The 26,296-nt window shown below is 43.2% G+C and overlaps 1 protein-coding gene across 1 annotated transcript; it reads right to left on the bottom strand.

Annotated features, from left to right (window-relative positions):
- Positions 1–1,584: 1,584 nt before the first annotated feature.
- Positions 1,585–26,296, bottom strand: IGSF22 (immunoglobulin superfamily member 22). The gene is given in 28 exon segments (XM_065636887.1): positions 1,585–1,652; positions 5,425–5,546; positions 5,633–5,885; positions 7,984–8,215; positions 9,143–9,185; positions 9,187–9,247; positions 9,250–9,304; positions 10,293–10,371; positions 11,223–11,239; positions 11,856–11,937; positions 11,939–12,115; positions 14,129–14,149; positions 14,151–14,210; positions 14,212–14,251; positions 15,388–15,561; positions 16,248–16,464; positions 16,466–16,576; positions 16,953–16,975; positions 16,978–17,053; positions 17,055–17,134; positions 18,330–18,471; positions 19,104–19,196; positions 20,480–20,730; positions 21,070–21,318; positions 22,914–22,995; positions 24,039–24,049; positions 25,466–25,591; positions 26,188–26,296. Coding segments are annotated over 28 exon segments (3,054 nt in total).

The following is a 26,296-nucleotide window of genomic DNA, read 5'->3' as shown; positions in this document are numbered from 1 at the left end:
TGGAGCTACCCAGCGCCCCACTGAAGCTGACTGACACTGTCACAGCTGGCTACAGGATTCCCGTCTGGGGAACCCTGAAACACAGCCACGTGCACCCCACAGGGCACATCCAGCACAAACTGACCAGGCACCACCACGACAAAGGCACCTGGCTCGCGTTCCAACATGTCCTGGGTGCCCTGGGACGTGGAGCCCTGAGGCACGCTCACCCCTTGCTGCTACAGCCAGTCCCACATACAATGGCCATTTGTCCACACTTCCAGGGAGAAGGCAGCTTGCTGCAAAGGATTGCTCTGGGAAGGCTGCTCGCTGCCTGGAAATCCCAGACAAATGGCCAAGTCTCTCCTCCTCCACTGCCCCAGCAACATTTCCAAGTGGAAAAAGTAGGGTACTGTGGACATTCTTCTCAGTTTGGAGATCTGATGCCAGTTTCTTCAGCTGTTTGATGCAGTGGCACAGATATTTGATTTCATTAATCCTGAACCAGGCCATCTGTCACCAGTGGAACAGGTTTCAAGGATTTATAGCATAGAAACACAGTGCGTAACTACTCCCAAGTCCATTAAATGGATCTGCTTGCAGGCCTGACAGAAACTCCTTCATACTCCCTTCTGAAGTGGAGTGGTGAGAATGAATCAGTACCAGGCAGAAATACTACCAAATTCTTTCCAAAGCAGCCTAAAGGGGTTAACAGCAGGCAAAAGTGGGTTCTTCTTTTATCTTTTTTTTTTTCCCAACTATTTTCAAAAACTTAGAGGCCTGCTGGGAGGAGCATCCTGTTTCCTCACACCTCCTTCCTAGTTCCAGATGGAACAAAGGTGGCAAAATATTCTCAGACTGAATGTGTGTGTGTGTCTGCTTTTACTCTACAGCTGGTTCCTGGAAGAATTTGCTTTAAATGAAAAGAACCAGCACCATGTATATATGCATATTCATCTATCTGTCAATATGTTGATCTTTCAATGGTTCAGATATTCTGTAATTCCTTATCTAGTCTTGGCCGCCAGCAGTGAAGTTCATGGACCCTTCTGGATCTCAAATTTTACCTTCTATGGCCAGCACTTTCACAAAGCGACCCTCTCATTTGCAAAGCTGCAAACTGTATTTACTTGGTATTACAAGGATTTAAGTACTTCAGATTTATGGCCTACTCTATGTTTATATACAATTTGACATAATGAAGCCTAGATCGTCATGGAGGTCCTGCTGGGCTATCTGGGGACATGGAGACAGAACCCAAGCCTCCTCCGGAACTTGCAAGCAGGATTCTCATTGACCAGTGCAGAAGCAGACTGATACATAGAAGAGAAAACTGCATTTTTTACTCCTTTTCATTAAGATACATTAGCAGATGGTATTAGAAACATCACCTTTAACATGCACCCTGCTGTCCAAAACCACTTAGAGGGAAGGAAGATGGAAACATCAGAAGTGTTCCTGCTGAGCAGAGACCCTACTCTACCACCTGAGTTAACCAACCATTACAGAAGCCAAGGGCAGTTGCATTTTGAGCCACACAGACAAACTACACAGCCACAGCAATGCTGTTCTGCATGCTGGACCAGGCAGAGCTAGTTCCACTAATTACATCTTATGTTTTGACTTCTGCAAACCGTCTGTCACTGTGTCCAGGAAGCTTTTATCATGTTTTTCTTAAGAAAAAGAAATAAAGGATGAGTGCCTTAAGTACTGCAACCAACCGTATGTTTTGAGCACAAGTCTCACAAAGTTCTGGCTAAAAAGCTCTATAAAGCTTTCTGTTGTATAAAGGAAAAAGTCTGGTCACAGTTTTCATAGGAAGTGAACAGTTCAGATTTAGGGAGCTCTCGCTTTCATTCTCATTTCCCCTTGTTCAGTTCATCACTGTTCTGAATAATTCACTTTAGGTCTAACAGGCTTCGTGTTCTCTGCAACCTGCCACCTCCCAGCCTAAGGAAAATGATATTGCCCCTTCTGAGCTACAACAGCAAGAAAGATGCTGCTGTGTGTCACAGAGGTGGAGCAATGCCCTATTTGTTTTTTCAAATATTAAGAAAAAGGCTAAATCTGAAAACATGGCTAAGCAGAAGAATGCAAGTGTCCTTCCTTAAAAAAGAGACAGAAGAGCGTACACATATTGGGTTTGCATGGCAAAGTTTTGGTGGTGACAGGGCGACAGGGGTGGCTTCTGTGAGAAGCTGCTAGAAGCTTTCCCTATGTCTGATAGAGCCAATGCCAGCCGGCTCCAAGACGGACCTGCTGCTGGCCAAGGCTGAGCCCCATCAGTGCTGGTGGTAACGCTTCTGAGATAACATATTTAAGAAGGGGAGAGAGTTGCTGCACAAATGGGCAACTGCAGCCAGAGAGAGGAGTGAGTGCAGCCAGAGAGAGGAGTGAGAAAATGTGAGTTCTCTCTGCAGACACCGAGGTCAGTGAGGAAGGAGGGGCAGGAGGTGCTCCAGGTGCTGGAGCAGAGATTCCCCTGCAGCCTGTGCTGAAGGCCATGGTGAGACCGCTGTCCCCCTGCAGCCCACAGAGGTCCATGGTGGAGCAGAGATCCACCTGCAGCCCATGGAGGACCCCATGCTGGAGCAGGTGGATGCCTGAAGGAGGCTCTGGACCCATGGAGAGCCTGCACTGGAACAGGGTCCTGACAGGACCTGTGGCCTCATGGAGAGAGGGGAGCCCACACTGGAGCAGGTTTGCTGTCAGGATTTGTGACCGCATGGAGGACCCACACTAGAGCAGTCTGTTCCTGAAGGATGCACCCCTTGGAAAGAACTGCAGCCCATGGGAAGGACCCATGTTGGAGAAGTTTGTGAAGAACTGTCTCCTGTGGGAGGGACCCCACGCTGGAGCAGGGGAAGAAGGTGAGGAGTCCTGCCCCTGAGGAGGAAGGAGCGGCAGAGACAATGTGTGATGAAATGACCACAATCCATATTCCCTGTCCTGCTGCGCTGCTGAGGGGGAGGAGGTAGAGAAAGTCGGGAGTGAAGTTGAAACCAGAAAGAAGGGAGGGATGGGGGAAGGTGTTTAGTTTGTATTACCCTACTCTGATTTGATTGGTAACAAATTAAACTAATTTCCCCAAGCTGAATTTCTTTTGCCCATGACGATAATTGCTGAGTGATCTCTCCCTGTCCTTATCTCTAACCCACGAAGCTTTTGTTATATTTTCTCCACCCTGTCTAGCTGAGGAAGAAGAGTGATAGAATGGCTTTGGTGCGCACCAGGCATCCAGCCAGGGTCAACCCACCACAATACATTAAGAAGAGTGGAGACAGATATTTGAGAAACAGAAGTTTAGCTCCTATGGAGTCAGCAACTGAGACTCCTGCACAGCTACTCAAATGAGGAGATTTGCTGATCTCTTAGAACACTCCTTACTCCTTCCCCTTAGGACAGCCTGTCACCAGGTAAAGACTATTGAAAGTCTCTAAAAAAAGCCTCTAAAGAAAGTCTTCCCAGTCTTGGTCTGAAGGCACTCCAGGCCTAATGAAGAAGAGTGCTTTCACACAAGGTAAAATGTCCTCCAGCCTACCACACCTGACTCCAGGCAGTTACTACCCCTCTTCCAGAACTACAATCAGCAAGAATATAGTTTCTGAAATCTAAAATAAACTTGCAGTTAAATTCAATTTGAAGTTAATTCCTTATCTCCTAAGGTCAGTTTTACAGTCTCATTCTGACTCCTGCTTTTCTACCTTACTCAGCTGCGAACAGGTGGAGCAGCAGAGAGACCCTCCCAAGAGCCTGTTTAGGTCGAGGTAAGGAGGAGCCTCAGGATGCCTCAGAAATGGGCTCCCATTAAGGAATCTGAATATAAATTAGCACCTCACCCACACAATGCTTTCACAAGCCTTGCTCCTTAGCAGGCTCTGCTTATCAACAGGCTGCTTAGAATAAATTTGAAGAGGCATGTTCCTACTGTAACAGTCCCCACTTCAACAAGTTCTGTGTGGGAAGGCAGAAGATAAGTCCTATGCACCAATCAGATCTCTGGGGGGATAGAAAGCTGTTCTCATGCCTCTCAGGCCTGCCTGCCCTCCCTGAACCTGGGTGAGCAGTGCTGCCAGGGTTCCTCTTGCGTCAGCCTGGCTGGCAGCAATGCCGGGCTAGGGAAAGCTCCCACTGATTCTAGGGACCAGGAAACTGTCCTCCAGCTGTGGAGGAAACTGTGGCTTCAGGGAGGAGAGCATCAGGGAGCGTGGGAAGTGGAAGACCAAATAACACCAGGAATTCTTAAAAAATGGTAAAGAATTACTTCCAGTCTTTTAGGTGGGCAGTGGCTGGCTTCAGTGAAAGAAGTGTTGCATGTATCCTGCACAATAAGTTTGCTTGAAAATCAGAGCAGGAAACCCAGCGTAGACATCCTTTCCTTCCACTGACCCACAGGGAGCTACTTCTGCATTAGCAGAGAGAACTAAACCCAGGGGGGTAGGAAATCAGCAGTTGTCAGTAGGCTGTCCAGAAGCAATGATCACAGACAAAAATAACCTTAGAAGATCTTTCCAAATATAGTCCCTCATTATTGGTGCTGTATCAGTTTCATTTCAAGCTGTGCCTGGCAGTCTCTCTCTCTCTCTCTCATTCCCTTTAAGAAAACACCAATAGGTCCCGAGGCCCCAGGGCCTTTCTCTAGAAAGGGGGAGTAGAGAAAACATACTTCAGTGGCATGACCCGACAGGAGGATGGATAATTCTTGCTCTCAAATGTTTAACCTTGAAGGTTCCCTAGTTAATGAATCATGAGCAGGGTGAGCCTACCATGGCCTGATGAAACTCAAAGGACACAGCTGTTTCAAGGCACTGCTGTACATACTGTAAGACCACTGTACAAGCTCCAAGTTTGGCCATGGTGACATGGGGAAACCATGTGTGGTTCGTGGGTTACTGTTGGTAAAACCTCACCCCATGCACCTGGAAGCGTTCAAGTCTCACAGGACCAATCTGAGCCAGGTGGAACCAAGCTGTGTCTTACAACCTGATTTAAAGCTTCACTGGGTAGGAGCTTCTGGCATGGAAAAAAACCCCAAACAAACAGGGAAAGGGGAGAGGAATAAGAAATGGAAGTTTTTATGGCTTTCATACAGTGTTGGCAAAATCCTGCCATTTCACAAAGGAAGAGATTTACCCAGTGCAATATCTGTGGTATCTGCATAAAAAAGCAGAAGCCACTGTCAGAACTCATCAGTTGACTGCTTGGAAGCGTTAAGTGCAAGCCTGGCTAGGGACTGAGAAATGGCCATATTTGCTTTTGAGCCACCAAGGGAACTCATGAGACCTGCTAGCCAAAAGATGCCATTTTAAGGGGCCCAATATTGCCTTCAAGCAACTGAAGAAAAATCTCGGTGACTTCAGAGGAAGACAAAGTCATAGTGAGGCTGTTTTTTGGATATGAAGGTAAGTTCTTACAATGTGGCCCTTGCAGCTCCAGCTGCAGTACCCACAGACTGAGCAATCTCTTCCTCTGTGGACAAGGATGAGGGCCTGACTGGCCCAGAGAAGTGTGATCCGTAGTGCCAGTTCCAGTAAGTGCACTTGCCCTGGAAAATAGCAGGGTGTAAACTATATGGAGAAACATGAAATATATGGTTACTCAACCTGGAGGGAATCACCCTCAACAAATCACAGTGGCTGCAAGTCTGACTTACCACAGATGATCAGCTTGCAGCTGCAAGTTGTAGGGATCACAAAGCAGACAGATGCTACTTGTTGAGGTGAACCATGACTTGGATGTGATGCTAATATTGCCCTTGTATGGGGTCACTGTTGGGTGGGGGTTGCTGATGAAAGCAGAGTTCGTGGCGGAGTCGTTGCCTTGACTCATACTGTGGTTTGTCACTGGGGCGATGAAACGGGAAGCACGGTCCTTCCTGGGATCCTCCATCTTGAAGTCAAAACACTCTGCTGAGGACAGAGTAACTACAGGTTGCTTCGTGCTGCACTGTCTGTTGAACATGCAAACGTGCAAACACAGAGCCAGCACCATCAAGACAGAGAGTCTTCTGATTGAGTACAAATCCAAAGAGCCTGGGTATGACATTTCATGACCTGGGCCTTCTTTCCCAACAGGGAAAACTCAGGGAAGAGGAAGAATGAGCAATACACCACATTACTCTCAGCATCTGACCAGCATACCTATCTCAACATGTAAACAAATACAGACTGAAAAGAAAGAGAGGAAGGAATCAGAAATCTCATTCTCCCATTAATCTGCTATGCAACTGTAAGAAAGCAATTAATTTTCTTTGTTTCTTGGTCGGTAAATAAGGTGTCAGGCTTTTGCTCCATAGGGATATATCAATGCGTTCTCTCACTAATGCCATTAAATTGTAAAGTGCTTTTGGATATTTGGCTCCCAAGGCACTTTAGAAATGCATTATTAAATTACACCCAATTATAAACCAAAGCAGGTGATTTTGTAAGGGAAAGGATATTGCTCTGCTGGTGTTGCTCTGAGGCATTAATAGTCTACAGAATGCTCTGGGGGAATCAAGGGGAACGGCACGTGCAATTTACTATCCAGTGTCCGCTGAAAATCTTCTGTTCTTAGCCTGTATTTAAAGACATTTCTTGAAGTCTTTACTACTTCCTCTTGCATTGGCATGGGGTCCCATTAGGTAAATCTCCTGGATCCTAAATCTAGCACTGTATGGCAAAATTCTCTTATGAGACCTCATTCTCAGGAAACAGCTTATCTCCTCCTTATCCTTCAGTTTTTCTACCATCTCTCAGGTTTGTGCAAAAAAGCCTTGTGACTTGCCATTTATAATGAAGAATAGGAAATCAGTTGACATCTGCTTGTGTCCTGCTGGAAGACATGTAGGCTGTTATCAAAGGAATGTTCAAGAGAATGCACTGCAAGGTACAACCAACTTAGCTTTCCTTCATTTACTACTCTTCTATACTCACCTACATACACAGAAGTTACTGAAATGATTTCAGACTCTAAAATCCAGGCCTAGAGAGTACTTCCATACAAGAACGCGACTACAGCCACATAACTGGAACTGCGCTTTCTCAACTGCATGTGTAGCTGGAGTAATATACCTATGGTCTAGTTACATCGATCAAGGAAGGCTGATTGTTAAATACAAATACACAATTTGACACCTGATTACTCATTTTAGTGTACTACTTATTCTGTTATTTCAATGTGTTGCCCATTACTCTTAATGGGATTAGAAGACTTGTAGGAGCGTGTGGATACGCTTCTGAAGAAATATATGCATAGTCTGGTAATATATATATATTCATATATAGTTTGTTTTGTATTACTGTATTGTTTATTACCACAGGCATAGGCCAAGCAAAAAAATCTGGCTTGCATCTCACTGTTCAGAGCAACTGCACTCTGCTTTGCCCCAGACTGGGCAGAAGGATCACTTACCAGTTTGATTTGATGAGCTGGGGCATGTTCAGATTTGTCTGGGAGTACTGATTAGGTCTGAGCAGGGAGCAGCTGAACAAAGGAGAAGGCGTTTTACCTGATGGGGTAACCTCCGAGTGTTTCATTTAATGTGCTTTTAGGGACTTCTTATAGCCTGTGCCACAGAAAGATTGTCACACAGTCTCCTACATATGATAGATTTGTTTGTTTTTCATTTATGAAACAAATCCCAGTCAGACTGGAAATACACAACAAGACAAATGACTTGTAATGCCAATCTTCTGTTATGTCAAGACATGAGAATATCACCCTCCCTGCACACAGATGGCCTCTACCGTTTTGAATTTTAATTCAAATAGCATCTGTATGAACTACTGTGCAATGTGCTACACATACACATAGTTAAAGGAAGCCTGGTCCTGAAGAGATCGCCAACAAATGGATAGGCCAGGACAGAAGGTATTCTTGTGTCTGTTCCCCAGCTGGGGACCTGAGGTGTAGAATAGGTTAGTGATCTTCCGAAGACCACAAAGGGAGCCTGAGCTTAGTCCACAGGCTTGTGTACAAGAGCACTCATCTTCCTCCAGTGCTGTCGTGAAGTTTTATACCCACCTGTGTCTTTGGAGATGTACCACTGCTCCCGTGAATCCAGATGGTTGGCGTCCCCATTGTCATTGCAGACAATGACTCAGAAGTATTTCCTCCCTGGGAGCAGGCCTGCGACAGTGCACTTATTGCTGTGGACCTTCTCTGCAGCTGTGAGCCACGTAGCAGTACTGACATCACATTTCAGGACACAATAATCAGTCTGCTAGTCATCTTCTACACCTGAGCTATGAATGAGCTGCAGATTAGTGAGCAGTCAGGGGAAATCTAAGAATTAATCAGCACATTTAAGTATTGGTTTCTTCTGTTTGGGACCCTCCCTCTGTCCTTTTCTGGGGCAAAAATTTTTCACTTCATCTCCTGCATTCCAAAGTCCCTTTCCTTGATTTCTTGTACCCTGAACAACCTGAGGACCAATTTGCCTTGTGTGTGTAATTCCCTTCTGATGAATAAATAAGGCTGTTTAATTTTAAAAAGCACTCTCGGAAGAGATGACAAGTACAAAATATACTGCAAAGGTCCCTAACTCCCAGAAGATAATTTTCGTAATAGGAGTCTCTCTAAGGAGCAAGTCAGCCTGCCTCCACTTGGCTGTCATAGACACAAAGTGGAAATTGTGTCACCAGACTGGTGAGGGAACAGACATCGTTGTGTTAGTGCTGTTATAGGGATTTGCCCGATCAAATAATGGCATGAAAAACAAGGCAGCATTTGGGGATGTCTGAAGCAATAACTGATCACCCTAACCCTCCACACTGGGCAGAGCAAGCAAAGCCCCAGCAGTACCTTCCTCATCCCTCAGCTCTGAACCGTGCTGCTCCCCTGCTTGGCTCAGAGCTGGCATGAAGGTGGGACTTGAGAAACACAGTGACAAGAGGTAGGAAAATCCTTTCTGACTAGGGAGTCTTCCTTCCCCTGAGTGGAAACAACATTTTGGATTGCTCCTGTGGCATTCTTTGGATAGGGGGTGTGTATGATTTGGATCTTTTTTTTTTTCTTTTTCCTGTCTTCTTTCCCTTGCCGTCCCTCCCCCCGGCCTCCCAAGAAAAAACCCAACCTTGGCAACTCCAGTAATGATGCATAAATTGTGTGGAATTTCTGTCAGCAGAGGAACACCTGTTGTCAATACTCAGAGGTGACTGAGATGCTCAAGTTTACTCTATACTGTACCTGCAACTTGCATTTGAATGTCGTAAAGGGCTTCTTGAACTATTCTTGAGGATAATCTGGTACAGGTCAGAAATAAATGGCTTGGTGCTGTTGATAAGGACTGGGAATGGTTCTTGTCCTCCTCCTTTTCCCACATCACTGGTGGTGGTGGGGATCCCTGGCCAAGACAAATGTGTATTTATAAGGTTCTGCTTCCAGACTAGGGTGGAAACAGAAACAAACCATATCTCTGAGCACAAAAGGGACACCTGTGTCTACAGGAGCCACTTATACATGATCAGCCTGGTAGAAAAATGTTTCAAGGACAACAATTTTAGAGATTTTTTCAAGCTGTAAAGGCAACAGCAGGCTTTGTCCACAGCTAAGTGCATAGAGCTGGCTTAAGAAATGCCACATAAACCTTATGCTACCATTCATTAGTTTGATCATCTTGAAAGCCTGGACAAAACAACTCACGTGATACAGATAAACTTGTACAATTTAGACTGAGACACATTTTTACACTGGGTCTGATTCTGCAGCGTGCTGTACAGCCCCAGGTCATGCAGTAGTCTAGGCTTAAAAAAAAGGAAAGCATAGAAACTGCCCTTTGCCTCTACAGAAATGAGCTCAACATTCATGTTAATAGAAACTATACCTCAGAAAGGACAGTGTTCAGACCTCAAGTGTTGTCTTTACAACCCAATCACTCCCCTAGGTCACTCAAGGTTTAATCAAGAATGATTTCACTTCAGTTAGCATGAGCGGTAGTTGCATGCTCAAAAAATTCTGCTGCTCGTGATGAATCAGAGAGCTTCCCCAATGTTTTATGGTTTGCTGAACACTGTTGCCCCAGCTGCAGGGGGCTGGATTGTGCAGCTGACAAACTTGCATGCACAGGAGTCCCTCTACCCTTACTGCCACAGAGAGGCTTACAAAGACTAGCCATAAAAGCAGTGAGCAGTTATGCAGGACTTCATGAACCTAAAGCGCTGCATGTGCTTTCTCCAACAGTCAGCTTCTTTTAAACCAAAGTGACAGCTCAAGTGATAAAGGCCAAAGGACAACTACAGCCTCCATAGCCCCGCAGCTGTATTTCACCAGATGCCCAAGAAAAATGTAATTGCAGGATTTCTCCTCTGACAGGACACAACACGCAGCCTCACAAGGAAAGATGTATGAATGCATGCTGCTGTCCCAGCACAAACCACCATGTGGCTCTTCAGCCTCACAGTCAGATTAAACCTAAGGGGGGATAAAAGAAAAACAGACAGAGAGAAATTAAAAATAAAAAGAGTGAGAGATTGCATAGAAAAGTAAAGCCATTCTTCAGTCTGTTGAGTCATGCCTGAAGTCTGGATGAAGAAAACTTCAAACTGTTTCAGCAGAATGTAATGGTTGCAATGTTGCCTGCTCTTTTCCTAACACCTGTACCACCAGAAGAGAAACATTCATGTCTCAGCAATCAACAGCTTAGTACCTGTTCAGGACAATTTCAGGTGAGGCAGGTGGAACAGGAACATTTAAAAATAATTCATGTAAAGAGTGAATGAGAACAAAAGAAAAAAAGAAGAGACAGCTTTAATGCCTCATTAGATGATGCTACTGTCCACCTTCTGCCACAAGCAGTTTTGTATAATGTCTGTTGCTCAGATGACTTCTCATACTCCTCAGTACAGTACTTCATGTTGCCATTCCACACCAGAGAAGTTTGTCTGGAGCGTACAGTCTTTCTGGGATTTTTTGGTATTTCTCTATTTCGAGATGTGTTAACAAAACCATGCTGCGCAGATGCTTGTGTAGTTCCAAAGTGGAGACTGAGAAAAGAAACGACCAATTTTTCTGTCAGTCACCTGGCTGTTGCCTTCTGAGACTTCCTCAGTCAAACCTGAATGTCATTCTACTCTATAGGAATCAGCACTACATAACATGACTCACGAATCATCCGTCTTTTCTTGTTGGTGTTACTGCTACTGAGGGCATCAGTACCATGGTTTGTTACCTGGGAGTATCTTAGACATAAAAAGTCTGAATTTCCTAATTAATAATTAAGCAATCATAAGTCCTAAACAATGAAGATTTAAATACTTTGCTACCTCAAATAGTAAGCTATCTAGGGATTTAAGAGCAGGTCATGATACCTTCATTCTCAAGACATAATTAGTGTCTTTGAAACATGACCTCTGATAATTTTATTTCAGCTTTAGCACACTGACAACTGACTGTTAATCCCATTCAAACTGGGCACCTGAAAGAATTATAATCCTTAGTACAACTATACTTAAAAGAAACGGGCATTTCAAACATGATGGCTTATTTACTATAGTACCTACCCTCCTAACCCATACTCAAACTACAGTGGCCATGACAAGAATCACAGAATTTTCCAACAGCGGCCTCTGTAATTACATGTGAGATGTGATGTGAGAGGTCCCATGGTGGAAGAAAACTGCCATTACACCTGACATACTCATTCAGGGGACAGCTCAGCAAAAAGGATGGCAGAATGATTTTAATTTGGCTCAAGGACTGCGCAGCTTGTGCTGCTCTCCATCTCCCCTCAGCACCTCTGAAAACTCAGCAAGAAGAAACGGCACTGTGATGCTAAATGCTCTTTTGTGCAAGATGAATTTGATAACCCTTTACAAAATAAGGTATATGTTAAAACCGAACGAAAAGTAACAGCTGATAGACTAAGGTTTCAGCTGAATTGATACTGCAGGTCTTACCTGAAGTAGAATTCCTTCTTGTCACTCCAGTGCATCTCCCATACCAGCTTCATTCACAGCTCGGTTTCAGAAGTAGTATTTGTCTCTCCTGCAAGCCTCCCACAGTGTAAGTGGTACTAGAGATTGGGATCTTAGTGCATTTTGTCCATTTCTTGGTGTCCTTAGCTCACATCTCTAGTATGTATCCTGACAGCACAAGTCCCTGGCCTGGGTCCTGCCAGGCTAAGGAAAAGTCCACCACCTTCAGCAGTCTGGAGGCTCTGTGACAGCAGGAGAGCTGTGACACACTGCCGTACCTGCAGGCCTGTGCCTGCACACATGAATGAAAAGCTGTTCCTGTTTCAAGATGCTGAACCTGCAAGGTTTTAAGGTAAAAGGAGCCTTAATAAACACAGAGCAAATTCTGTCCAACAAAACAATGCCGTTCCTAACACTGCACATACACGTAGAACCTGTTCCAAGGCTGGCCAATTAAGAAAAATCCTCATAACATTTGACATGGGACCACTGAATTCATCTTGGAAAGGGCACATTCTATGAGTGCTGACCACCACTCATTCTCCACGTGTTTGGGAGAGGTGTCTAGCATTAAAAGTTTGCTTCTGTCTCTTACTAGCTGACTGGTGAGCTCTGCAGTACATATCCTATAGCCTGTCTTGTATGGCTTTGAGTGCCTGGTGTCTCTTCTTGTTTAATATCTATTTATTATTTATTAATAAATCATTTATATAACATTATTCATAATACTAAATAATGTTATAATAATACATTAATAAATAATTTATGGTTTATTAATAAATCCCCTTACAGTGCTGTGTCAAGTGGTCAGGTGCTATCTGGACTGCGTGGATTAATGAATTTGCTTGCTGGCTTGCAAGATCCTGTTAATGCTCTTTTATTTTATTTGCCAAAGATTACACTATGCCTAAAAAATAGCCATTTTTGAAAATACAGAACATGCTTTTTGCTCTTTAGTCCACCTTACAGCAGTCTAGTTAGATCTCCATAATATGTAAGAAGAGCAAAAGATAGAATATTTTAAAATATCTGTATGTTTTTAATCAAATGAATAGGGAGTTGTGTATCCAAATCTACCTTCTGCTTCGAAAGCCTCACCTAAAATGCAACAACATCCCCCCACTCCAAACCAAAAATGTCAATCAGTGCAGCATGCCATGACAAACTTGATGCTAATGGCTTTTATACAGAACACTCACATGATCACACAGGGTCATAAAGAATATGGTGCATATGGATAGTGCATATTCTCCTAGGCCTAATGTGAAATAACACAAGTATTCAAGTAAGAGAAGAATCATAGCTTCAGGCTGCAAGTTGGTTTTGTGTTGTCTTCTGATGTAAATGAACTGGAATGCTTTCCCATCTGAGTAACTATTTAACCTCAAGGCTCTTGTCTACTACATAGAATTCTCTCATTTTTTAGCTATAAAGGCTTCCACACTTGGCCAGGTTTTTTTCTGACTTACATGCAGCTACTAAGGCCCACTCCTGTATCTATTACAAGATTCCATCAACAGTTTAAGCTATTTATTGATGGCCTCTGACAGCCTTTTGTTTTTAAATTACTTTAGCTATATGGCCATACAGAGTAAGATTTCTTTATAACTGGCACAAAATAAAATCTGCCCACTTCAACATATCTTTGGAGTTTGTCTGTGATTTTGATCAGTCCAGAATTAGGCATAGATCCTTTGCTACTAAAAATCCAATATTAAAATTAAAGATTGTAAGCAACTTTCATGAATTCCACAAGAGTTTTCTCTTCTTTTAAAAGGGTTGATGCAGGACTGATGAAAGGAGCATAGTAACATGTATGAGAAATTACTTTCTCTGTCGTACTTTAGGGCCTTGGCAACCTATACATGAACATTAAATACTAAAGGTATCCACACCTCAGAGCACCTTTATCATGTTGATCTCTGCTGTTTGCATGTACTCAATTCCCCACAGGGAGGGAATCTCCTACTGTGTCCTTATCTTAATAGTTAACTATTACTGTGTCCTTATCTTAATAGTTACACATTTTAAGTGAATAATATCACACTTCCGGCACTTATAATTACATTTATAGCCAACAGCATTAAGGCCTTCTTTAATCTTTAGTTAAGCTGTAAACGCAACGCAGTCCATTACATTGAGCCAGGCCACAATTGCCACATTCCCTCAGACTTCAGTCAGAAACGCGGAGACCTGGTCTTCGCAATTGCAAGCACGTTTAGGAAACTAGACATTACATAGTGAAAAAAACATACTGAATGGGATCCTTTGCAACGAGAGGCTGAGGGCATGCTAAGTCCAGGGCCTGCATGCTTCACAGCTATCGCACAGAACTCATTCTGTATCCTCCAGAAAGCCATCCACTTTGGATCTGGTACCTAGACACACACATGTTGCAATTACTCAACTCTCTTATCACCCATAGAAGTGTTCTCAAAGGTTTGGGTGTGGGGTTTTTTGTTGTTGTTGGGTTTTTTGTTTGTTTGGTTGGTTTGGTTTGTTTTCATTCGGACTGAGATAAACCAAGAAGAAATTTCAGCTGGAGAACAGTATAAATTTCAGAGGTTCGGGGAGCCCCTTAACTAGGTCTAACCTTTGCTTCTCCAGTGGTCTGCTCCATTTCATATCTGTCTCCCTAAGGAGGAGAATGAATTTTGATGCATATATTAAGAGGAAAAATGCATAATTTGCTTTCCACTAGATTATGGTCTATAGCCTGGTATAACCATACATGATGGGGAAAAATACCTTCATGCCTTGCTCCAGTGACCTCAATGGTATTTCCCACAACGTAACGAACTCAATAGAGTGGCCAAGCCTTCCACAATCTAGCCTTCAAGCAAGATTAAACCTCCATTCAGTTTTGAAAAAAAACAACTAAGGAATTGAATAATTTGGCTTAAGAGGTGTTTCCACTGTTTACCATGAGTAATGTTGATGCCTTAAGGAAGATATTTTTGGACAGTCTGATTGATTGCAACTTAATGATAATAATACGAAAGTCCAACATTTTGAATGAGACAGAGGAAAGAATCCAAGAAAGAACCAAAATATTAACAGAAAAGGAAAAGCAAAAGTCTCGTTAGTCAGATGCTGCTGCTGATAGGAACACTCCCATGTGTTATACAAGCTGTGCTAAGCATGGATCATATGGTTGCAATCTGATGGATACAACAAAATCAGTCACTTGTTTAATTCCATTCTGGACTAAGTCAGGGAAAAGCAGTCAAATTTAGGTAGGGAGAAATGTAAAATATAGATGCTTGAAATTAGGCACTGAAAACCATAGATTTGACTTCCAGAGGTGCTGAGTGTTCTGCCCTCTTGTTCATGAGTATCAAGCCATTTCTATCTGAGGGCTGAAAATCTCACTTTGAACAGCATATGTCAAAATGCGTATCTTGCTCGATATCATGATGAAGTTTTCCTTGACTAATCAATACTTTGCTTTGCATCCAAAGCTTATCTAACTTTCCTTCTGCCTGCCTAAAGCAGATAATAATCTTGGTCTGACCTTGGACTGGCTCCTTGGTGACTGGGACACAAAGATTGCTGCCCTTCTACCTTTTTTCTGTGATGTAAGCTTGCACTGGGGAGCCTCCATCCTGGGCGAGGGAGTTCCAGGTGATCGTGACAGCTTCTTTCCTGACACCTACAACTTGAGGCTGAGACACCTGTCTCAGAAGCTCTACATAGAAGAAAATCAAATTAGCACAGTACAATCGTAATCCATTGACTCCAAATTGTGTGTATGTGTTATGTGTGTGTGCATAAATATAGATGCACGTATGTATAGCAAGAAATCAAGGAGGGTAACTTGCATGTTTAGGTTTACTCGTGGCCACAACCTTTTTCTAAAGACTCTGATACACTCTGGTCTTGGGGAAAGGGGACTGCAAATCACCTCTCATTGGGGATCCAAGTCCATAAAGGAAGCATAGGAACAAGAGGTACCCAAACTATAACTTCCAGAAGATAGTTCAGTACTGTTTTCTAACCAAGCTAGTTTTTGGCTGACATATTTCTTTTTCTGGCTGCAAAACAAAATGTTTTTAAGTATTCCCTTTTAAATTATCTTCTCTCCGCCTCCACAATATTTTCCAGGGAAAGCCACTTTTCATCTCTGCCGTATTCCACTAAGCTTACGTAACTGATGCTAGAGCAGTGTGTTAGTCAGTCCTCTCTTGTGGCCAGTCCATGTCAAGGGGTTTCTGAGTCCTTGACACTTGCAGTGAAAGGACCTGGGTATTTGTTTGATCCTGGCTATTAGCCTAAGCACAAAGCAGCTTCTAAGCTCTGTCCCTGGAATTAGTCCCCTGAAGCACAGGGGACAGTGTCCTTTTTGGGACTGGCAAGGAGGGAGAGAACAAAAACGATGGGAAGTGGGACTGTGAAACCACACTAAAACCAGCTGGCTAATAGGTTCTTCAGCAAAAATTTCTTCTGTTTCCAGGGGCTCGATGAGGCCCTCAGAGTTGACAGCATGTATAGCATGTATTTTGAATGAGTAGGCTTTTCCTTCCTCCACCTTCTCCATAGCAAATGTGGTTTAGTTGCTCTACACCACCCCTATTTTCATGCACGATTTTTTCTCCAGCCATCCGCCTCTCTACAAAGTGAGTCACCTGCTCTCCTCCATGGCCTTTGGTGCTTTTCATCTCATTTTGCATTTTCCCCGTGTGTTGCAAGAACTCTGCTTTCCCCTACAGGAATTTTGGTTTGTCTGCAGTGTGAGCAGCTGACCAGAGTGACATGAAGGGCTATTATTTAGAGGGCCATATCCTCTCTCAGTGTAAATCAGTGCAGATTACAGCAAAACTGAACTGACTTGAACCACTTGATTTGATAACCTAGTGTCTACCCCATTGCAAGACTTTTATAGAGAAAGTCTGAATTACAGTGTCTGTAACCAAACATATCTACCAGTGATTGTCGTGTTATAAAATGATTAATTTAGGACCTACCAACGAAGTTGAGGTAAGGGTTGTTGGAAGCTGAGCCACAGTGAGTTTTCAGATTCAGCCTAATGGCTCCACTGTCTTCTCTCCCACAGGTTTTGACTGTGAGCTATGCAGTCACTGGCTTTCTCGACGGAGCAAGAAATCTTCCTCTGTCACCTCAACGCCGTCTTTGAACCATGTGACTTTGGGCATCGGTTTTGCCTTGAGAGGCACCTTGATGGCTTGCTGCATGTTTAGTCTTCACAGTAACACTGTGTGCAGCAGAAAGCTCGAGGACAAATTCTTCAATAACAGGAGAATCTGGAAAGAACAGAAGGCATTTAAAAGCTGCAGCGGCAAATATAGCTTGACATCTTTTCTGTACCTGTGAGTTTCCAGAAAAGGTGGTCCAGAGCTAGGCCCTTCATACACTCCTTCATGTTTTTACGATAAGAAATCTGTATTTTGTGAAAGTCTTCAGGGACACCCAAATCTTCAGTGTGTTTTGATTCATTTAATTTAGTTTTGTTTCTTATACACAGAGCTGGCTGATCTCCTTTTGTTGTTCAGCTCAGCAGAAAAAGAGGGACCTTGGGGAAATAGGAATCCCCAAAGCTCCTCACTTCCCTAGGGTCTGGAGATTTGATTCCAGGCAGTTTCAAAGCTTTGCAGTACACAAGAAGCAGCTCTTTGTGCTGTTCTTCCCTGAGGTCACACTGGGATATATATCTATCAACACGATAAAGAATCAAAAAGTTACTTACTGCTTGTAAAGAAAATGCTCCCTCATTTCTTACAGAGTAATATGGGGAAAAGATGAGGAAGTCCTGCACACAGTAAAGAAAAATAACCAGGTTCCTAAACAGATTTGGTGTTTTAACTTTTATTTTCATTGCACAATGTGTATGTTTAGAAATTACAATCTTCTGCTGAAAGTCAGAATAAAGACATTCAAAAATAGTTCTGAGTGCAGGCAAATCAGCGCTTCCTATACCAAAGCTTTGCTATGGATGTGTTTTTACCGCAAGGCAGGTATAATAAATATTCAGTGCTGCAGACACGGCATCCTTACTGCTGTGTTTGTCCCCATTCTGGGCAGAGGTATAAGAAAGAGGCATTTTTTCAGGCAGCAGATGAGTCTGAGAGTCCATCTGGCGCCATCTGGCTGCCAAGAGCTGAGTAATAAACATATTTATGTATTTCTATATATAATTTCAGAAAAGGTGTTTTTCTCATTGCTGATGACAACAACATTTGAAGTAAAGGTTCAGGCCAAAATTCTTGATCACTGATTTATAAACACAGAAACCTATGCTCAGTCACTTAAAATCAATCCATATGACTGCTCAGTTTTCTCCCCTTGGGGAACAAAGAAGCAAAAAGAAGTTGTTTTGCTTGTGTACGTAGATAAGCCTGTAAAATGGTACAAGCCCAGGTAAGGAAACCTGGTGAAGCACTGACTCTGCAAGTGTTTGTGCACACCTGGTAGAGAGAAGTAAGGAGATGGGGTGGCTGCCTCCAATGGCAGCTGTTGCTCCACTCTCTGCCGCCTTGGCCCTGAACATCTACCTCCCCTCACGTTCCTCTCCCATTCTGTCTATGATGAGTTTGTGTATGGCTCCCTGCTTCACTATCCAGATCTTTTTCATGTCCATAACCTGACAAGAAGACTGAGGCAGGAAACAACCCACATTGCAACAAACACCATCTCCAACTCTGTCCCTGAATCATCTGATCACCGTTTTCTGCTCTAAGATGACTATATACGGTCAGGATCTCTAGTTCCTACTCTGGTAAAATGCTCTGTAGTCTATGGACAAAACAAATTCTGTGTTAGGTGGACACAGTGATCTGTGCATCTGCCTAGAGGAGCCACATGGCATGTAATGCAGGGTGCACATTAGCATGCAAAGGATACATTTACTGATTACACTGAAAATCAGAGACTGGGAGAGGGAGAAGGGTGGGTGGTGAGAAGCCAGCCTTGTGGGAAAGAACGCGAGTCTACAGGCTGAGAAAATGGGTTAGCAAATGTGAAAGCATGTTTACAGGAGACTGGGAAGGAACACTTTGAAAAAGCCAAAGATCTAAAGTCAAAACTTAGTAAGACTGATGCTGTAGTAGACTGGGAAAGATTAGATCTATTCCTGCCTGATGCGTCCATCTGTTTGTCCTTAGTCAGAAGCCCTTTACTAATATCAGGCCAAGTTGCACGGTAGCCGTTTGGAGAAAATCTCCCACTAGGGTTTTGCAGCCTTTCATCGTGCTGATGATACCATGGGCATTTTACCTCTTTGCCATCCTTGAGCCATATTCCTTCCACCTTCACATCATTTAGGACAACATAGAGAAGGCCCCTGCCCCACACTGTCCCTCCAGGCCACTCTGACCATGGCCCACCAAGGTTATTTGCATACTAGGCCTGGTAGCTATCCCTCCAGGAGCCAGGGTTTCCTTGCCCCCTGCCAACCACACTCAACCCCGGACATAGAGTCCTCTCCAGACTGCACACCTGAAAAGCCCAGGGCTGGGAAACTGCTCCCTTCCGGCCTGTTTTGGGAAAACAAAATGAGAAATACATGGCCAAAACGCAACTAATGGAGTGACCTCCACCCAAGTCTGTACACCAGGACAGGGTTTGCAAGGCATCACCTGACAAAGAAAACTCAGGACAATTAGGAATAGACCAGCCTCACAGAGACATCAGAGACACACACCTGGACAACAGAGACAGGTGGGCATTAGGGCAGATCAATCTTCCATGTAAGAAAATCTGCCTGACTTCAGAGCTGGGCTTCTTTTGGCCCCTGAAGTTTCCTTCAAACCATCCTACCAACTGAATATTCAGTTGTTCCTGAACCTGTGAAGGATATACTAGTATCACTCTACCCTCCTTCCATGCAGTTCATTTTTGAAATGGTTTTAAAATGCTGCACTTTTAATGGAAGCCACCTAGGCATAGTTCAAAGCTGGTCCACATCTAACAGAAGTAATCTCAAATACTAACAGCCATTAAAATCCACACCCTAACTCTGAAATTCTTCTCAGCCTATGCTGAGAGCATGAAGGTGAGCTTTCCAACTTTTCCTCCTGCACAGTCTTGTGTCTTTCTGTAAAGATCATAGACTTACGTTTACAGCATCAATAATGTTACTGCAAAACTAATTAACAAAACAAATGTGATATTAAATATTTTCCAGCCTCATGTTGTGCTGCTGGTCCTCAGTAGACTGCAGTGAAACATCCCATGGGTCGCTTTAAAGAATCACAGGATAAGAATTCACTAGGACAACCCTGAATAAAATAAAAAACACGGTACACTTTACTAGGCTAGTTTGGGCGACATGTGCAAGGACTTAAATGGAAGATTTACTGCTTTATGCTTCTACTGCTTTACACAGCAAAGGGAAGTCCTTAATTATTACCTTCATGCTACCAAGACGGGGCACAGACTAACAGCTTATTCCACGTTAAACCATAAATAGACTGCAGAGCAGCATTATTGCACATCAGTTTCTTAGCTGTCACAGCAAAGCAGCACTGCTCCTCTGCAGAATTCAGTGAAGAACAGTGTAGAGACTACTATTCCTCTTCGTCCTCCTCTTCCTCTCGGCTCATTCACACTTACCTTCCACTGTTACACTGGCACTACTGTACTGCTCATACGAGGCACTGTCTTGCATAGTCTATGATTGCTGTGCAACTTCCTGAGTTGCTCAGCTCAGCAGCATTAATAATAAGCTCTTCTCTCTTGCTTTCATGCTTCATGGTGTACTTAGGAGACCCCTCAATCACTTGTCCATTCTTTATCCCCTTCATGGTGAGATCTTCGTAAGTCAGCACACACTCCAGGCAGGCTTTTCCCTTCTTTTTCACTTGTGTGTTATTGAGATTGCTGACAAACTGAATTGGAACCCCTGGGAAACGGGAAGGGTTTGGCAAGAAAAAGGGTACATACCAGCAAGCACCTTATAAATCCCTTATAAATCGAAACAAGTAGCTTTGCCTTTGCAGGATATAGCACAGGCTCCTGCTCAAGAGAGAATTTAGGCTTGAGACTTCCAGTGTGAAAAAGAGGTCTTGATGCTCCTCTGCTTGCCTATCCAAAGACTAGCTTTATGAGACTGCAGCTCTCAGTTTTCTGAGCCCACGCTCTGGGGTTTTGTATTTTAGGTTTATGGATTTTGCAGCTCAAACCCTACTGTCTTGCGTTTGATCCACTCACTGCCCAAAGATGCTTACTTTGCATTACTTATGATCAATGAAGAGTGGAGTGTTCTGCACTAGAACTCCAATCTCAACACTGAGTTCTTTAAAGTCACTGGGCTGAACACCCTTAGTTTTCACAGTGTGGGATAATCCATCATCAGATGTGAAAATTTCATAGTTATCATCCCAATTCAACTCTTTCCCTTTGAACTTCTAGGTGAAGATTTGCACTTTCTTTGGCAGGTGGATTTCAAACACTGCTGTCTGTCTTTCAGTCACTTTCAGAGGTTTCAGTTCTGTGAGGAGCTAGGGGCCCATCTGTTAAAATACCCAAAAGACAAACATGCATTGTTACTTTTAGTTCCTGATCTCCGATCTCTTACACTAAATAGTGAGATGTTAGTGAAGTCATTTTGATTTCTTTCTTGAGTGGCAGCAGGACGATTAATTAATTCCTTCAACTTTAGAAGAAATTAAGCTAACTGCAGTTCATAATGTTCTAGAAAAGTTGCACATAATCCTATAAAGCTAATTACCAATAGACCCACTGCTTTTCTGTTCAGTTCTTCTGTCTTAGCTGATTTTTTTTTCTCCCTTTTACCACAGGTCATTGTGAAATAAATGGTTGCAGGCAACTGGAGATGACATCTACAAGCACACCCGGAACCATTTGGCAAGCTGAAGGACTGACATGTTGCTGTGTTATCTGTCCAGACTGCTGCAGTACTTGGCACAGGATCACTATTTGACTCAAGTAAGGTAATCTACCACACTACCAAATAGCCTGTGCCCAAGTCTGCTAAGGGCTTTATCAGAAAGATAAGTATTATACTTAAAAATTGTATTTATGGAAAAGCTTATCTTTAAGAGATGGTCCTACTGTTATAAAAAGGTAAAGCAGGTGGGCAGCATCACTTTCACTTAGCATTGAATTAAAGCAAGTTTGCTTTATATAAAGTGGTTGGTACAGCAGGCACACATTTGGCTGGTTGTAGGAAGCATGTGCAGACGAAAAAAAGATCATTCTCATTATGCCCAGGTCTACCCACTCACTCCTAAGTCATAACATTGTTTGAGCAAAGTTCGCTTCCACTAAAAGGACAGTGCCAAGGTGCGTTTTATCATTCTCCTCTTTTCCACTAAAACTGGTCCAATTTCAGTAGTGACTCACACCCTTGCCACTCTGACGTCAGTAGAGAATTTAGCTTATTATGTGTAATAACTAGGCTTCAAACTGAAATCTGCTGTCTCATGAAAGGTGCTTTTACATGGGTGCTCTGGTATTTATGAGTTGGCTTATGACTTGTACATTCTCAGATTTCTGTTTGAGCCTAAAAACACCAGTGAATCATGAATGTTGCAAAGATATATAGGAAGAGAAAGCAGGTCACAGTTTGGCCCACCAGTTTTGACCCTCAAATGTTTGTCTGCAGATGCTGACATTGTATACAGAACCTCGTGTATCTGAGAACAAAGATTACCTATAACTCCCAGCACAACAGAAGAGAGTTCCTTGTCAGCCACAAGAGGACTGTAGGTGCCTAGGTCTTTCCCATTCACATCGGTGATGCACAGCATACATTTCATACCATATGCTTCGTATCATATTTTCTCAGTGAATACAGGGAACACAAACACTCTTCCCCATAATAAGCACCATTTTGCACCTTTGGCAACATGTTCTTTTTGTGCAGTGGACACAGAGGGCAAGACACACAGTGCTTAGTTTAAAGTCAGCAGGGGGGTAGATCTTTGCATCCCGCTTCACCCCACTCTACTTGCACCAAATCTGCCCTGCAAAGACTCAATTTTGCCTAACTTCAAAATTTTTCCAAGCTTAGTTGTTAGTAACTGGTCTAGTCACTAGTCAAGTCAGATGTCTAGAGCTTACCTTCAGTCATGATCAAGGATACCACGTAGATGGCATCAGTGTGGGTATTGGACACTACACACTTGTAGTTATCTGTATCATTTCAGGAGAAACATTCAGACTGGAAAGAAAAAGAAAGAGAAAGCAATAAGCATAAGTTCCACATAGGTTGGGGCAGTGGGGAGTGGATATGATAAACGTATTAGTGAATTCCTCTTTATTTGTGTTTAAAATGGTATTTTTTAAATCACTAACAGAACTGACCTGTTGAAAATCCAGAATCTTTGAGGGCAAATCAAGTGGTCCCTCCTCCCTGAAGATCCCTCACAGCCCTTCCAAAGCTCCAGAAACAGACAGAAGTCTTCCCACTGACAGTGATGTATTTTGGATCAGGTCCATTCTGGTGCTCTGCGCTGAAAGTATCACCTCTGAACTGCGCAAGCAATACAGAGACCAGAGGAGCATGAATGGAAGCTCTTGGACTTAACTCTGCAGTAGTGTAGAAAAATAAAGAGAATTTGACCTGCCCTGGCTCTCAGACTTGGAAACAAAAGACTGTCTGAGAAGAGGTGAATTAGAGCAGACTAAGAACAAGGAGAGTGGAGAGAAAGGGACAGAGCAAGGGAAGCAAGGAAAACAACAGAAGAAGGGCAGAACTTCTGCAGCCATGCGACATCACAAATTAAACCGGGCTGAACTGGGACGTGCGTTTTGAATATTATGAATTATTAAGATTTAGTATTGGTTTTGCCCGAGTGGCACACAAGAGGCATTAGGGCCTCGTAATGCTAAACACAAAATCAAGTAACAAAAATAATGGTGCCTGCTCTGATGCTCTTTTTGTGTTGATTGGAAAAACTGCCCTATAAACACACAATGGTATTTGACATAGCAGTATTGCAGTAGGCCAGCTGCAGACAGGGATGTTTTTATTGCTGCTGAGGAATCCTATAGTGCTTAAGTTTTTTTTTTTATTCCTACAGTAAAAATGAATGAGCTTATGTTAAGAAAAAAAAGTATGTTAGCTTAGCACACACTTCTTAAAAATACCACCAAAAAACATTCTGGATCCTTCTATTGGTACCCACTCTCTCTTTTCTGTTTTACATCAGGCTTTGGTTTACTTGAAATTTCAGCTCAGAATACAGCTTCGTCTCCTAAAACTCATGAAGAAACATTGGAATTAATGAATGAATCAACGAGTGAAATGGAATAGGAGCCTGTTACCTACTTTCTCCGTTTGGGTTTATTTTAAATGTGTGGTTTCTTTTCCTGTCTGCTTTATGGAGAAGATTAGATTAACCTTGCTTTACTTACTGTACTTACTACAATTTTACATTGATCACAGATACAACTCTGGGAATCAAATTTGTTCATTAGCAGTGCTCTGCACACTGACAGGGATGATTTGTGACTTTTTTTGTGATATATAATAAAGACTCACATGATCTTTCTGTCACTTTAGACAGTCACAGATCTGTCATATAGGAGACATTATACATGATGGAAAGGCTTATTTACTTATGCATTAAATTTTACATTCTTCCAGGCCCTGCCAAATCATTCGATCATGAGTTTTGCATAAACAAGAACTGCTGTACTTAAATCAGTAAGGACAGGTTTCCAGCAGCTGGAATGAACAGCAGCTTTCCCACTGATTTTGACTGATCCATGAGACCTTTAAAAACAGTGAGAGTGGGTATAGGGAACTGCAGTCTACACCTGTTTTTGTTTACCACTCTTCCAGTTGTAGAGGATGATGGACCATGAGCAATGAGCATGGGACATCTTCAACTAGATCAGGTTGCTCAGAGCCCCATCCAGCCTGGCCTTGAATGTCTCCAGGGATGGGGCATCTACCACCTCCCTGGGAAACCTGGGCCAGTGTTTCACCACCCTCATTGTAAAAAATTTCTTCCTCATGTCTAACCTGAATCTCCCCTCCTTTAGTTTAAAACCATTACATCCTGTCCTGTCATAACATGCACTTCTAAAAACTCTGTCCTGATCTTTCTTATGCCCCCCATTTTAAGTACTGAAAGGCTGCAACTGGGTCTCCCTGGAGCTTTCTCTTCTCCAGGCTGAACAACTTCAACCCTCTCAGCCTGTCCTCACAGGAGAGGTGTTCCAGCCCTCTGATTGTCTTGGTGGCCTCCTCTCAACCCTCCTCAACAGGTCCATGTCTTTCCTGTACTAAGGGCTCCAGAGCTGGATGCAGAACTCCCGGTGGGGTCTCACCAGAAGAGAGGGGCAGAATCACCTCCCTCAACCTGCTGGCCACACTCCTTTTGATGTAGCCCAAGATACAACTGGCCTTGTGGTTTGCAAATGCACATTGCCAGCTCAGGTCCAGTCTCTCATCCACCAGTACCCTCAAGTCCTTCTCCACAGGGCTGCTCTCAATCCCTTCATCCTCCAGCCTGTACTGATACTGGAGGTTGCCCTGATCCAGGTGCAGGACCTTGTACTTGGTCTTATTTAACCTCATGATATTCACATGGGCCCACTTCTTGAGCTTGTCCAGGTCCCTCTGGATGGCATCCCATCCATCAACAAAAATTATTGTTACTCACCCTCGGGTGTTGTCACTGGATAAAGTTTTTCCACAAATTCAGGAATGCTTTCTCCAGCAAGGATCTGAAAAGAGCATGTCACCATGCTAAAAGACTCCAATTCGGCAGAAGACTTCCTAGAAAGAACTTATTTGGTTGGGGAAAAAAATATGTTAACCAAGCAGAACAAAGAGGTACTGTTTGAAGAATTTATTTACCAGGTGTAGGAAAGGGTGGATACTATAAGAAGCCCTGAAAGAAAGTTACACAGGGAATTGCCCCAGTCAGTTCCAACACTTTGACAGAGGAAGGTCTGTGCATCAGAAGAGTGACTGCCGGCCAATTCCTTGCTTCTTCACAGTCTCTCTGCAGGATTTCATGCAAATAATTTGCACTCTCTGTACCTGTTTTTTTCATCTACACAATGGGAAAACTAGGCTGCCTTGCTGCACAGGGGTGCTGCAAGATGCTTTGATGTTAGATGTCATTCAAGAGAGGTATCAAAACTGGACATATCAAAAGGCCCATTAGGACTTAATCTATTCTGCACAAGCTCTACTAAGTTCCTGAGTGCTGCTCATGTCCTATGTTTAGACAAATGCCCATAGTTTAAGACAAATCCTCCACCCTCACATCATTCAGAACAAGTTTTACACAGAAAGGCAACACCTTCTTTTGGTCCCACTTATGCTTAGTTATCAAAAAAGACAGTTTTAGATACCCAGGATAGAAATGTCACTTGCCTTCAACACTTTCGGTGGCTTGAGACACATGTTGCTTTTGGGAATGGAACATTTCAATGGACCAATGTGTCTCAGTATCAGTTTGCACATACACAACTTCTGGTGTCAT

The sequence above is a fragment of the Caloenas nicobarica genome, chromosome 5, assembly GCF_036013445.1.
Source record: "Caloenas nicobarica isolate bCalNic1 chromosome 5, bCalNic1.hap1, whole genome shotgun sequence".
Lineage (NCBI taxonomy): Eukaryota > Metazoa > Chordata > Aves > Columbiformes > Columbidae > Caloenas > Caloenas nicobarica.
This window is presented reverse-complemented; position numbering and strand designations above follow the sequence as displayed.